At 44.6% G+C, this 14827-nt stretch overlaps 1 protein-coding gene across 2 annotated transcripts in view; it reads left to right on the top strand.

Moving 5' to 3' along the window:
* The window catches only part of ZFP64 (ZFP64 zinc finger protein), a 78087-nt gene extending 70858 nt beyond the window's left edge, over positions 1–7229 (top strand). For both annotated transcript variants that reach the window (XM_027086967.1, XM_027086968.1), the window contains 2 exons: positions 2629–2880; positions 5961–7229. In XM_027086967.1, the coding sequence (XP_026942768.1) occupies positions 2629–2880; positions 5961–6673 (965 nt within the window). In that variant the 3' untranslated portion in view covers positions 6674–7229. The remainder of the gene's footprint in view (positions 1–2628; positions 2881–5960) is intronic.
* Positions 7230–14827: the final 7598 nt, after the last annotated feature.

Raw genomic sequence — 14827 nt, forward strand, 5'->3', positions numbered from 1 at the left:
AGTTCCTGTACCAGGGATCGAGCGGGAGTCCTAACCATTAGACCACCAGGGAATTCCCAAGGCACTGGCTCTTAAAAGCATTTGCCTAACAGTGACTCATCAATTTTGCTCCTCTTCCATTGGGCAGAGCCAGTCACATGTCCAAGCCTGCAGTGGTGGGACCATGCAGCATAATTCTCCTGGGAACGACAGTGACTATTTGAACAATAAACAATTTACCTTGGGGTACATCTCTGACATAGCAGTTTTTCTAAATGTTATTGCTCCATTTTCTTTCTTGATTCAGACTGTAATTTTATATCTTCCTGGACGATCACCATTTTATTGAGTCTTCTAAACTGATTGGGGTAAAGGCCTGCTTAATAATCATGATTGAGTTTGTCTATTTCTTGTCCACTTCTCCTTTCCAATGTCTATTAAAATGGTTCTCAGCCAGGTACAATTTTGTCCCCCTCCCCCCAGGACAGTTGGTAATATCTGAAGACATTTTTGACTCTCAGAACTGGGGAGGAAGGTGCTACTGGCATCTAGTGGAAAGGGTCAGAGAATGCTGCTAAACATCTTAAGTGCACGGGACAGGGCACAGCAAAGAATCACCTGGCCCCAAATGGTTGTAGTGGCGGGATTGAAAACCCTGGCCTATTGGTACCTTTTCTTTGAGCAAACCTTCCCCTTTTAACAGCCATTTTTTGTTTTTATTGATCAGGTGCTGTTCATTTCTTCTAGTTTCTTGAGTTGCAAATGGTTCGCTTGCTTTCAGCCTTTTATTTAAAATGACCTGAAGTTCACAGACATTCTTCTGGAAAGTGACTAGGCTATGGGCTTTGATACATGGAGCTCCCCCTGTTCATCTCTTGGGAGTTTGTAATTGGATTTTGATTCTTGAGCAAAAGTTGTTTTAAAACATATCCTACAATTTGCAAGCTTTTCTTTGAAAAACCTTTTGTGAAACCGTGTTAGATTCATAAGTCTGATTCACATCTACTTAGTGAGTTCTGTCTCCTCAGTATAAAATGTTTAGTGGCTTTCACCATGATTTGTTTTGCCTAATATTGATATTTCTGATGTCTTTTAGCATTTTCCTAGAGTATTTTTCTATCATTTTCTACTTCTCTGCCATTTTTATTTGGGTATCTTAAGAGCATTAAGCTGATTTTTTTAATGTAATTGACATTTTTAATAGGAAATTTAATCCATTTGTTTCTTGTACTAAGTGATGTTTAGTTTGATTTTTACCTCATTTTGTGTTCTGTTGTATCCCTTTTTTTTTTTTTTTCTCAGTACGCGGGCCTCTCACTGTTGTGGCCTCTCCCATTGCGGAGCACGGGCTCCAGACGCGCAGGCTCAGCGGCCATGGCTCACGGGCCCAGCCGCTCCGCGGCATGTGGGATCTTCCCGGACCGGGGCACGAACCCATGTCCCCTGCATCGGCAGGCAGACTCTCAACCACTGCGCCACCTGGGAAGCCCTGTATCCCGTTTTTTTTTATGATTGGCTGTCTTCCGTGGTTTGGAAGCAGTACTTTCCATTTCATTACTTAAAGCCCACATCTTATCCACTTACCTTTTTGTTGTTCTGACGTACACGGTTCAAGTGTGATAGCCTGCGTCATCTGTCAACTGGCTTTATTTTTTCTTCCCATGGAATGCTAGTTCAAGTACAGGATATCATTTCTGTGGAACTTTGCAGATACTGTTCCCATCTTGCTACCATCCAGTGTTGTCTGAGGAGTTGTGTGCTCATCTGGGCATTTTTTTTTTTTTTTTTTTCTGAAAGCTTTAAGATCTCGTCATTCCTAGGCTTCTGACACTGTACCACCATGGCTCTAGGTAAGCCGTCTTAAGACACATGTCTGGGGAATTCCCTGGAGGTACAGTGGTTAGGATGTGACACTTTCACTGCTGAGGGCCCGGGTTCGATCCCTGGTTGGGGAGCTAAGATCCCGCAAGCTGGGTGGTGCGGCCAAAAAAATTTTTTTAATTAAAAAAAAAAAATCCATGTCTGTTTTTAGTGTTGAAATAATTATTTTCTCTAACTTCAGGTTCTTGAATTAGGCATGTCTTTCTGTTCTGGCTTTCCCCAAGCATTTGGTTATTGGGTAGACTTTTATTTGGATATGATCAGTCTGGAGTGGTTATGTGGTGGCAATGTTCTGGGCTTGGGGTTCTCTGCTCTCCAGGGTACCTCTAGGTACTTGGGGCCTTTAACATTGTTTCTCCAGCCTAAGCACGCTCACTTCCTAACAGCCTGGGAGGAGGTAGAGACCATTGCTGCTTGTGGTTTAGTACAAGTAAGGGAAGGGTCAACCTGACCATTCTCCGTGTGTTTTATCAACTAGTGAGCCAGAAAGCTGTTCTAATGCCCTTCCACCTGCCCCCTCTGATCTTGAGTACTTCTATGACCACTCTCGTTTTCCCAAACAAGGTTTGGCCTATGATTTTCTCTCAGTCTGATATTATCTCTGTTCCAATGTGCTAATCTAGACCTCAGCGTCTTCCTATCTCTGGGTATTTGGTGAGAAGGAAGAAGCAGACCCCTATGCTCAGGCTACCACCTTGGTCACATCTCTTTGCAGTCATCTTGGTAGAGAAAACCCTTAAAACCCTGACTCTTCTTATGTGTTTGAAGGAGACAAACCCCACAAGTGTGAGTTCTGTGACAAGTGCTTCAGCCGGAAGGACAACCTGACTATGCACATGCGGTGCCACACCAGCGTGAAGCCCCACAAGTGTCACCTGTGTGACTACGCTGCCGTGGACAGCAGCAGCCTCAAGAAGCACCTGCGGATACATTCCGACGAGCGGCCGTACAAGTGCCAGCTCTGCCCCTACGCCAGCCGCAACTCCAGCCAGCTCACCGTACACCTCCGGTCCCACACAGGTACGTCCCACACCTCGAAACCTCGGTGCCTCCCTTGTTCTCTAATTCCTTAGCGTTCATTTAGTTAAAGCACAAGCAACTTAAATGACTTCAGGGTGTAAGTAAAGAAGTTTGGAGCTTCTCTGTTGATGGTGAAGTTTGTGATTTCTTCTACCGGGGCAGCAGCTTTCAGTAAAACATGAAAGTCTGACAGCTGGGTTCTCTAACTTGACTACATAGAATACCACTGGGGATGATAATCCAATTCAGCAGTCAGGAAGCAAAGGATGTATCTCAATAAAAGTCTGATGTATAAACTAGGTGTTTCTGTCATTTAACTGAAACTCTGATTGCGTGGCTTAATTCAGAAATGTGCAGCAAAATCACCTGGATGTAACTGCAAGTCACAGACTTCTAGATCTAGAAGTTAGACTTTGCAGAAAAGCTTTTCCTTCCCTTCTTTGTGAGACCCTGTTGAAATAACAAGATAGAACCAACCAACCCCACATGGCCCAGAAAAATGGGCATGGGGAGGCTCATAAGGAGAGTCGTAAAATGAGAATTTCCAGTGAATTCATGGAAAATGGCAAGCAGACAGGCATATACTGACATCTAAAATTGAGTAAAGAACACTGTGTCCCAGCAGACAAATGGGAGGTAGCTATAGTGTTGGGAGCCAGTCTTTCCAGCCAATTTCTGTCTGCGTTGAGCGTTCTGGACTTGGAACTGGTGTGTAGGCTGCAAAGGTCAGAGTTCAGAGGAGAAGCTGAAGCCTGTTAGCAAAATGGTCTGAACTATCCAGTAACAGGTAAAACCCATGACGCCTGTGTCTAATCCTTAAACCAGTCTACTCTTCCTAACTGTAAAATGTCAGCTGTGGATTATCTCATCATCTGCAGAAAATGAGTGGTATGAAATGTGCCAAATCTAACAAATAACAAATTCTGGAGATAACAGAGTACTTGGGTAACTTACAAGAATTTTTCAGTTTTCTTTGGTATCTACCCACCGGCAGAAATGTTGCATCCAAGAAGAGTTTTATGAGCAAAGGTAGTCAGAAAAAAGAGGTATGAATTGAAACTAGGGTTGCTGGCTATAAAGTTAAACTTTCCAGAGACCAGGAAAAAAGTTGGAGAACTAATGATAAGAAGATAGAAGTCTGGTTTCTGACTAGGTCTAGGAAGAAAAGAGAAGTGAGAAAATCAAATGAGAAAAATTTTTCAATTCTCGGGGGCCATGAGAGATGAAAGGGCTTACAAGAAGCCACACAGGACAAAGGGAATGGCTGGAGAGATCCATACCTAGAAAGACTTTTCAGTAATATTGGCTTCTCGGAGATAGTGGAACAGTGCCCACAAAATTAAGAAATGATTTGGTATGTAGACTTCTATACCCAGCCAAACTATCTCAAGTGTGAACGTAGACTAGACAACAATGCACAAGGACTTGAGACTTCACTCACAGCCACCAGGCTAGTGGAAGTTACTGGAAGATAAACTCTAGCAAAACAAGGGAGGAAACAAAATTTGGCATGAGATATTTGATATGTGAAGATCTGAATGAAGCTGACTGGGGTTGTAATAAAGGGAAATATCAGGATGATACTTATATGGAAAGTTAAGAGGAAATTCAGCAAATCAGAAACTCAAAATCCATAAGAAATTCCATGTAAAATGTTACATAATTAAGAGACTGGATGGCTTTTGAGATGATGGTGAGATTCTTTTTTCCCTCAATGCACAAGCCAAGAAGCAGGATAAAATGTGACCCCCAAGTGAGCATGTAAGAAAAGAGAATCAAGGGAAGGGCAAGATAGGGGTATGGGATTAAGAGATACAGACTACTATGTATAAAATAAGCAACAAGGATGTACTGTCCAGCATGAGGAAATATAGCCATTATTTTGTAATAACTTTAAATGGAGTATAATCTATAAAAATATTGAATCACTATGCTGTATATTTGAACCTAAGATAATATTGTAAATCAAAATACTTCAATGTAAAAAGAGAACCGAGGTGAACTTGATACTAGCCACATGATCAACTGGCCCAGGTGGAAGTGGACGTTTATCCACTATAAGGAAGTGGACGTAATCCCAGTGCAGAATTTGGCTCAGATGAACGTCACATACCCAGTCATGATATACATTACTTGTGGTTTGTGTCTAAAGTTTAAAGCAACTAGTTAAAGCATGGGAATTAAGTCAGAATGCAAACCGAACTTAAATGTAAAAATCTATTTCTCAAGCAGGGAGAAGGTAGTGTGACAAAGAGAAAGGAATCCTTAAACCTCTCAAGCTGATGGACTAAAAGTTGAAGCTATTACTCATTTTAGAAAGTAAGGCTAGAAGAGTCAAAATCACAACCAACAATGCAGGAGAAGTTTGGGGAAAGGATGGTTATGTAGGATAAGTAAGAATCTCATCTTTTCATACAGTCAACTGACAATGATATTTAAAGTAACAACCTCCAAAAGAACTAAACCCTTAGCAGTGCCTCCAGGGAGTACCGAGGAGGCTATGGCATTTCATGATTTGTCTTCTCCTGCTGCCATATTCATGAGTTAATTTTATAAATAAAATTCATTCTGCCATCGTGAAACTACAAAACTTTAATAACACAAGCCAGTTAACTGATGTAAAAATACAGGTTAAACACTAAACTGAGCACATCTGTAAGTCTTAACTTGATTTGGAACAGTTGTGTGTAACATAAACCACACCTCTTCCTTCCATGTCCAAATTTGGGATGTCAAGTTAAGTGAGTTTAGATCTGAAACGGAAGTGTCCTGAAGAGTGTGGACTTGGATGCCATGATGCCTGGATTCAAATCCCTGCTGTTTGGCCATGGTCAAATAACTTGACCTCTCTGAGCCTCCGTTACCTCATCTATTAAAATGGGGGTAGTAGTACCCACACGTAGGATTGTCGTGAGGATTAAGCGAGTTAATATACGTGGTAAGTGGTGGTGTTACGAGGTGACAAGTCATTGGAGTTCAAAGACCCAGCTACCTCTCCGCGGCCAGGTGTTCTGAGGTGTGTTTGGGGGGAGTTCTGTGTTGCCTGCCTGCTCTAATGGAAACACACCTTCCGTTGCTAGGGGACACCCCCTTCCAGTGCTGGCTCTGTAGCGCCAAGTTCAAAATCAGCTCGGACTTGAAAAGGCACATGATCGTGCACTCGGGGGAGAAGCCTTTCAAGTGCGAGTTCTGTGACGTCCGCTGCACCATGAAGGCGAACCTCAAGTCGCACATCCGCATCAAGCACACCTTCAAGTGCCTGCACTGCGCCTTCCAGGGCCGGGACCGGGCCGACCTCCTGGAGCACAGCCGGCTCCACCAGGCCGACCACCCCGAGAAGTGCCCCGAGTGCAGCTACTCCTGTTCCAGCGCCGCCGCCCTGCGCGTGCACAGCCGGGTCCACTGCAAGGACCGCCCCTTCAAGTGCGACTTCTGCAGCTTCGACACCAAGCGGCCCAGCAGCCTGGCCAAGCACATCGACAAGGTGCACAGGGACGAGGCCAAAACAGAGAACCGGGCCCCGCCGGGCAGGGAGGGGCCCCGAGAGAGCGGTGGTGGGCAGCACGTGGCCCAGATAGTGACCCAGCGGGCCTTCCGCTGCGAGACCTGCGGCGCCTCCTTTGTCAGGGGCGACTCTCTGCGGTGCCACAAGAAGCAGCACAGTGACCACAGTGAGAACAAGAGCTCGGGCTTGGTCACCTTCCCGCCCGAGAGCGGTGCCTCGGGGCAGCTGGGCACCCTGGTCTCCGTGGGGCAGCTCGAGACGTCCCTGGAGCCCAGCCAGTGCCTCTAGTTCCGCCGGAGAGGGTGGGCAGCCGTCCGGAATGCCAGACACGCGCCCCTGCCCGGCCCTCTGCACTCAGGCCTTCGAGCCAGACTTGAGTCACCAGCTGAGGGGACACCTGCTCCAGCGAGGCCATGGCCCCAGTCACCGCGGCCTGAGGGCAGGCAGGCGCCAAGGCAACGCTGTGGAGACCCTCCCCCATCCGTGTCCCTGTCTTCCCTCCAAGAATCGTCTAAGCAGGTTGTCTCGGTTCCAAGGTGGGGGGCGTCCACCGAGCACTGCTCCCTCCAATAGGGATGGTTTCTTCGCGATGGATTCCAGTTCTAAAACCAGTCCATCTCCGATGGCATTATGAAACTAATTAGACCGCATGGAAAAACTAATACTACGCTCATCTGTAGAGCGGGAAAGGTGAAGGTGATGGCGGGGTACCTGGAGGGTCTGGGGCGGCCGGAAAAGTTCTATTTCTTAACCTGGGTGGTGGTTTATGAGTATTCGCCTTCTGCGTTTTTTGTGTGGTTCCTTTTATCTGTTGTCTTATAATAAAAAGGCAAGCTCGTCTGTAGAATGGTGTAAGAGGGGCACTCCATTTTTATGGTCTTCCACAGACAGGTTATGGTGTGGGGTTCTGCGGTGCTGCCCCGGCCCCATAGTAATTTCTCTGTAAATGCACGTAGGAGATCTGTGTCTTAGTGCTGTAGCAAAGCGAAATGCAGTTTGATCTGTAGGTGGCGCCAAAGATCAAGCTGACGCTAGCTCAGCCTGTAATTGTGTGTGTTGTGAAATTCAACCTTGGCCTACTTGGGTTCATAAAAAGAGATGAGGGGCCCAGTGGGTCCTGGGCTTGGTTCTGGGACATACGATGCGTGGGAAAGCCTGAGACTAGTGTCTTCATCACGGTAAGCCCTTGGTGTTTGCTGAACCAACAAACGAGAAACCCCAAACCTCTTGTAAATGGACATTTCACTTGACGGAAACTTAGGACGCCATGGAATGCCAGTGGATATATAATTTATCCAAAGTTGCTTTGTTCTTTTCTTCAAATACAGTCTTTGTTTAATACAAATTCTTGTGTGCTCTCATCAAGCTAAACATCTGTGCTTTTAAAACATTGAATAGATCCATTGTTTTTGATACACTAGAAACAAGGATGTGAAAACATTTTTTTATAGATTGTATGCAGGGGACTATGTCACTTATGAAATAGAGGTACAGAACTTATTTTAGAAATTTTGTTTGAACAAATCTGATTCCGTTTAAGTCTGACTTCGGGCGAGTTAGAACGCACTGTTGGATCTTTTTGTGAGAAGAAAAGATGGAAATGATAGCAGAGAGAATTAATCATTTCTTTGCTCTAGAGCTATTTTTGGTTGTTCAGAAGTGTTTTGTTACTGAATGCTGGTGCATTGTACAGATTCTTTAGTCACCTTTCTGCCGTTTGTCAAAGAGTCTTATCTGTGTTTCTGTTCCAGTATCAGAAGGGCTGTTGACCTTTCAAGTGGGAACCGATAGATCGAAATCGTATAGACGTTGCTTGTACTTCTGGTGTTATAGCTCTTCAGATAAACAGGAAAAATATCAGCCTCTTTAGAAGACATTTTTTCACCACTGTATGGGCATCAAGGGTCTTGGATCCACGCTGGTATCACCTGGCAAATTTGCTTGCCCAGTAGAGCGGAGGTCAGCAAAAAGTTTGGGATCAGATAATATTTAATATAAATAGTAAATATGTGAGGCATTATGGAGCCATTAGGTCTCCTTTGTGACTAAACTCTCTGCACAAAAGCAGCCAGACGATAAGAAAAAGAACATGTCTGTGTTCCAACAAAACTTTATAAAATGAGGATGAGACTTAAAATATACAGCTAATCACCAAATAAAGCTGGGAAGCAGCCGTAGTAGGTAAGAGGCCGCTGACATGGTTTCTGCACCCAGCTCTGTTTCGCAAGGTCCATATGGATCTGAAAGGGGAAATTGATTAATGAATATGTTTGCAGTTTGACATCACCTGGACCAGGGGTTGGCGAACTTTTTCAGTAAAAGGCCAGATAGTAAATTTGGGGGGCTTTGCTGGCCTTAGTCTCTGTTGAAACTCCTCAGCTCTGTTCACCTCTGTGGCACAATCCCTCAACTCTGCCGTTGTCACCGAAGCAGCCGTAGATAACAGGTAAGTGAATGGGTATGGCTGTGTGCCAATAAAACTTTATTTACGAAAAGCAGGCCATGATTTGGAGGGCCATCTTTGGCTGACCCCCGAGCTGGGCTATTGAGTGCAAGCAACGGGGTAATTGATGATGGGTGAAAACACAGGAGAAATACTGAGAATGCCAAGTTTCCTGGGATCCCTTTAAGCAAGCTACAGCTTCATGCAAGAGATCGGCAAGTTCCCGCTTAGGCACTGGGAAGAGCTGCGTCTTTTTGATCGTTAGTCAGTGTAGCTATCTCCAGTGAAGAGTACAGAAATCAAGATGTTACCCTCATGCTCTACTCTGACTAAGGTTTCTTGCTGCCTTCTAAACATTGTAGAACATGAATTTTTTTGTTTGTCCCTGGGTTTAATTTCTTAAAAAGTATGCGCCTCTTGCTGTGTTGTTGTGAGTCCTTACTCTGAGCCAGACACTGTGCTGAGAACGTGACCCGTGTTAACTCATCTCCTTCTCCCGGGTACCATCCAGAGCTGGAACTAGGGTGAGACAAGGGAGGCGTGTGCCTGGGGCACTCAGAACTCAGTAATCACTCGTATTAAAGCAATATTTTTTTAATTGGCAAACTGTGGCCCACAGGTCAGCTGCTTTGTTTTTGTAAATGAAGTTTTATTAGAAGTTGGCTTGGGAATGAAGGCAGGACCATGCAGGGGCAGACTTGGACCTGTCTTTAAGAGTGTGGTGTTTTTGTTCGTTGTGGATTCTTCTGCGTTCCGTTTGGTTTTTAGGAAAATTGCGTTAAAATAGTCACCTTGATCAGTGAGATGTTGGGTGCCACTTTCTATCTGCACCAGAGGGGATTGCCTCAACCACCTCACCCTGGTCTCTGCCTCTTGTTCAGATACGAAGGTGAAGAAACTTCTGTTATTTTATTAGAGTAATAAGTTGATCTGAGTAAGATGATGACACAGCCATCCAAAAGGAGCCTTCTTTTGTTAAAAGGTAACAGGGTTGAGGAGGAAGGAGGTAAGAACAACCCTGCCTCTGGCAGTACTGTCTGGCTGACGTCAGGCTAGAGATTTTACCTCAGATTCTCAGTTTGCTCGTCTGTAAAATGGGCCATTTCAGGCATTTGGCTTAATGATAAAGTCGACTGGTTTAAAACACCAAAACAGAAATTGGCTCACGTGTGTGTCTTTTTCTCGTTTATTTTGTTTGGGACCAGGGGATGGGGACAACCAAGGACTAGTACTGTGACCTTATGACACTGGGCATCGTGGTTTCTATCTTACTTCTCAGCCCCGCCCCGCATCTTCAACACATGGTCCAAGGTGGTGGCAACTTAAGCTCCAGCCAGGATAGGAGGGGGAGGCCATCCTCCGTCTTCTTGGCACTGCTAGAAGGTTGCACATAAACTTATGCTCACCTCTCCTGGCTACATGGCTGGTCATACGCCGTGGCTGTGGCAAAGGGTGCTGGGAAATCGTGGCTCTGGAGTAGCCTTGCCGAGTTAAAACCCCACAAGGAGATGCTGAGTCATGAGTATTCTCTGCCCCTGAGCAATAATGCAGGCTCTTGAAGGCTGGAGATGACTTTGCTATGAAACACCTGGCACAGGTCCTGAACACCCAGGGTATTCTGTACATGAACGTTTCTGTTTTATCAGGGCTTGTTGGGGCACCCTCTGTCTGTTCTTTGTGCATACTGGCCCATGGCATTCTTCCAAGGCTTTCTGTCCCTCTAGTCCGGTGGGTCTCCACTGTGGCTCTGGGCTGCAGTACCTGGAAAGCTCTGAGGTATTTGGAATCCGTCTCTGTGGGGAAGGGCCTGGGCATCAGTGCTTTCTAAAATTCTGCAGGTCATTCTAATGTGCAGCCAGGTGGGAAGAGCTGCTCCAGTGAAGGAGCAGGGCTGTCTTCATGGGTGCTTGCTGTCTGTGCAGTCACGAAGGGCCTCACACTCGGGTGCGTGCTCTGCTTTTGCTGTCTTGGAATTCTTAATTTTTGAACAAGGGGTCCTGCATTTGCATTTTGCATCAAGCCCTGCAAATTACGCAGCCAGTCCTGTGAGGAAAGAAAAACATGCCTAAGAAGGGAGCCTGTGTGCATCACTGGTACAGAAAAGGTCTCAACTTTTGAAAACAAGACTCCTGGCTGGGGCTGGCCAGCCAGGGCTCTGGGTGGGAGGAAGAAGCGCCGTGAACCATGAAGTTCAAGCATTTCCCTGCCGGATTCCATTCAAACCTTACGATGAATGACATTTGTATTTGCTGTTACAAGAGAAAGCTAATCTTCAGAAAAGTTAACCTGCTCGGTGCAGCTAACACAGGAAAGTCAGACCCACGTGTGCTGGACTCCCGTGCCTGTGTGTTATTTGCAGCCTGACTCTCCACTTAGACTAGGGTGACTTCCACTGGCAGAAGTAGGGGAATCGGGGACGGAGCGATTTGAGTTCTAAGTGTCGAGGCAGGAAAATGACAAAATCTTTTGCACGAATGGTGAGGTCGATGTTGGATTGGAAAAAATTTTGAATATGGGTGTTGTTGGATGATCGGAAAGTGTCCCTAGGCTGTCTGCCCACATGCTGGGGGCAAGTATTGCTGGAATGACCCATGTTACATTCCCCCAACAGGCAGGTTACAAAATGGTTGAGCAAATTTTGCTTCGATACTGATCGTTGGTGATAACCGCACTTGAACTCCCAAGAGTATGAGTGGTCAGCTGAGCCTGTGCTCAGGGGCCGCGTGGATAGGATCTCGTTCATGCCCCACCTTGAGACGTTTCTGTTTTAATAGAGAAGGAAATGAAGGTAAAGAACCCAAGTCCAGCAGTTGGTCAGGATTAGAACCAGTGTCTGCGTCCTCCAAGCGGAGCTCCTTCTAATACCCAGCACCACCTGCTTGGGAGACCTGCCTTAAGGCCAGTTTTCTTCATTGCTTTTTGAGTCATGGACCCCTTTGTCAGTCCAGTGGAATCTCTGAATCCCTTCTCTGAGTGATGTTTAAAAGAATAAAACAAAATGTATAGGTTTGCCAAGGAAAACAGTTATATTGAAATAGTTATCAAAATATTTCTGGATTATGGGCATTTTTATTAGCATTATATTAAATGCAGGCTGTAGCAGCAGACCTAGTTAGTAACCATAGTTGACCCTTGAACAATGCAGGGCTTAATCTTAGTCTAATTTATAGTCGGCCTTTGGCCTTCCACGTCCGCAGTTCCTCCATGTTTGTGGATTCAACCAGCCACGACATGTAGTACTGTAGTATTTACTTTTGAAAAAAAAAAAATACCTGCGTGTAAGTGGACCAGTGCAGTTCAAACCTGTGTTGTTCAAGGGTCAGCCATACTCTTAATTTTGAAGGAGAGATGCGCATAAATGTTATTTCAAGATAGCTACAGCAACCAGAATGTTATATGAAAATAACTGATTTCTTTTGCTGACTGAATCACTGGTCCTGTTAATGCTTCTGTGGTTTGGTACCTGCATCCCAAACTGACAAATGCTCAATTTCAGTTAGAGGCGAGTGAAATAAGATTCATCTTCTTTCCCATCCAAATCCCTGGACCCTCTAAATTCTATCCATGGTCCCTTTGCTGCTAGGTTAAGACCTCTGATGCTAATGGAATTTCTGGGGTCTGGTTTTCTTGGTAAAATTTGAACTTGCAGTTCTTTCCATCATAACTAGATCTAGTAGCACCAGGACTTAAATATTTATCCCTGCCTCCCCTCACCCACCCCGCAAAAGACCTTGCATTAGGAGGGATTCACCGAACAAGGCTCTTTGTAATGCCTGCGTACAGTCCTTTTCTGATAAACTGTCCTTAAGATGGCTCAATTCTCACCTGTTAGTTTGAGGGACTTTGGCCTATAGAAAATAGACAGTGTATGTTTGTCAAACAATTCTGAAATTCTCGAGGCATTACACACACTCACGTGCTCTCACACTGCACCACCTATTTCTGGAAAGGTCACAACGGACTGGCTTCAGCCTAAAGCTAAGGGTAAGGTTTTTACCCAAGGCTGAGAGAGTAACACATGAATAACAGCAGATAATTCTAGTATTCAGTGCAGGGTTATCTGCACTTGTTCATTTTAAGCATCCTGGGAGGGAAATGGTTATTTCAATTGTATTGGTGGTTACTTGTGGACTTGAAACAATCTACCTTCATTACTTTTAGTTTTGATAAATGATCCCTTTATATTTAAGAGAAATTCATGTCCTGTGTGTAATTCTTTCAAAACACATAGACATCTCTAGATTTTGAGAAAAAACTGGACATATTTGCCTCTTATTTAATTGTCCATTTGTCCCTCATTGCAACAAATCTCTAACATCGATATCTGAGGGAATCAATGGTACAGACATCGTTTAGAAATTGTCTTTAAAAGAAAAATCTTCATTCCAGATACTCATTTCTCTCCTGACCCTAGCCCGGTCTCCAGCCCAAAGGCCAGCAAACTTTTCTGTAAAGCTGGTAGGAAATATTTTAGGCTTTGCAGGTCGTACGGTCACTTGCAACTGCTCAGCTCTGGCCTCACGGCACAAAAGCAGCTGGAAGTGGTACGTAAAGGAATGTGCGTGTGTTCCCGCAAATCTTTACGGACACCGAAATTGGAATCTCATGTAATTTCACATCACAAAATATTTTTAATTTTCTCAACCGTTTAAAAAATCCAAAAATCCTTAGCTCATGGATTATACAAAAACAGGTGATAGGTTAAATGAGAAACACAGGGCAAAGTATACAAGGAATCTCTGTTACTTTTATAACTACATGTGGATCTGCAATTATCTCAGTAAAAATTTCACTTAGAAAAATAAACTAACAGGTAGTTGGCTAGATTTAGCCCCCAGGCTGTAGTTTACTACCCCTGCCAGTCAGAACAGCTTATTAAAATATGATACATAATTTTAAGCTGCTCTCCTGTTTCTTGATTGTTTTTGACGTGAATGGAATGTTTGAATAGGATTTTTTTCTGACGTGTGCTTGTCTCCAAATATTGGTTTTATATTACAGTTCAAATACAGAAGCCTTAGCCATGTAGCTGTTGTAATTAAAGATTCTAGTGTGGCTTAAGTACTAAGTGATACTAAGCAAATTTACATTTGTCAAATGTTCACTGAACTAAAAAGCTCAGCATATCCTCTCTCTGAAATATGAAAGTCATTTATAAGAAGTCCTCAGTCCTAAAATGTTTTCTTTTAAAATAATAATCTTGACATTTTTTAAAAAAAATCAAGCAATACCAGGGGATGTGCAGTGAAAAGTCTCTCTCCTTTCACAGCCCCTCATTTTCCCTTTCCACGGGCAGTCACCATTAGCGGTCGGTGTCTCTATCTATAAACGTTTTGGTTTAAAATTGGTCATCATGGCTGTCTTTTGGGGTTGGCTCCCCAAAATCGTAATGATAGTAGCTGCCGGTGCCAAAGGGTGCGTGAACCTCACAAACGTCTTGGCTCCACACAGCAACTCGCCAGCATAGGTGACGCTGGCCCCATTTTACAGATTGAGCTCTTGAAGGGCAGAGTCGTCGGACACAAGTGGGTCATGGTGTTTGCATGGTTTTGTGGTTTGATGAAACAAAACCCTCCTGATGCTGAGTGGCTGTTGGTATGGAGGTTGGATGAGGCATTGGAAAGATAAGCTGCCTTCCGGTATTGAAAGCGTTCAGTTCTTAAGAACTGTCACTATTGTAAAGTGACTTTGTCTTATTACAAAAGCAACATGTGGTCACTGGAGGAAATGTAGAAAAGCAAAATAAAAATTAACCTGTAGGGGCTTTCCTGGTGGCGCAGTGGTTAAGAATCCACCTGCCAATGCAGGGAACACGGGTTCAAGCCTTGGTCCGGAAAGATCCCACATGCCATGGAGCAACTAAGCTTGTGCTCCACAACTACTGAGCCTGTGCTCTAGAGCCCGCGAGCCACAACTACTGAAGCCCATGCACCTAGAGCCCATGCTCCACAACAAGAGAAGCCACTGCAGTGAGAAGCCGGCGCACTGAAAATGAAGAG

The sequence above is a fragment of the Aethalodelphis obliquidens genome, unplaced genomic scaffold, assembly GCF_003676395.1.
Source record: "Aethalodelphis obliquidens isolate GAN/ISIS:26980383/991018 unplaced genomic scaffold, ASM367639v1 scaffold57, whole genome shotgun sequence".
NCBI classification, from domain to species: Eukaryota; Metazoa; Chordata; class Mammalia; order Artiodactyla; family Delphinidae; genus Aethalodelphis; species Aethalodelphis obliquidens.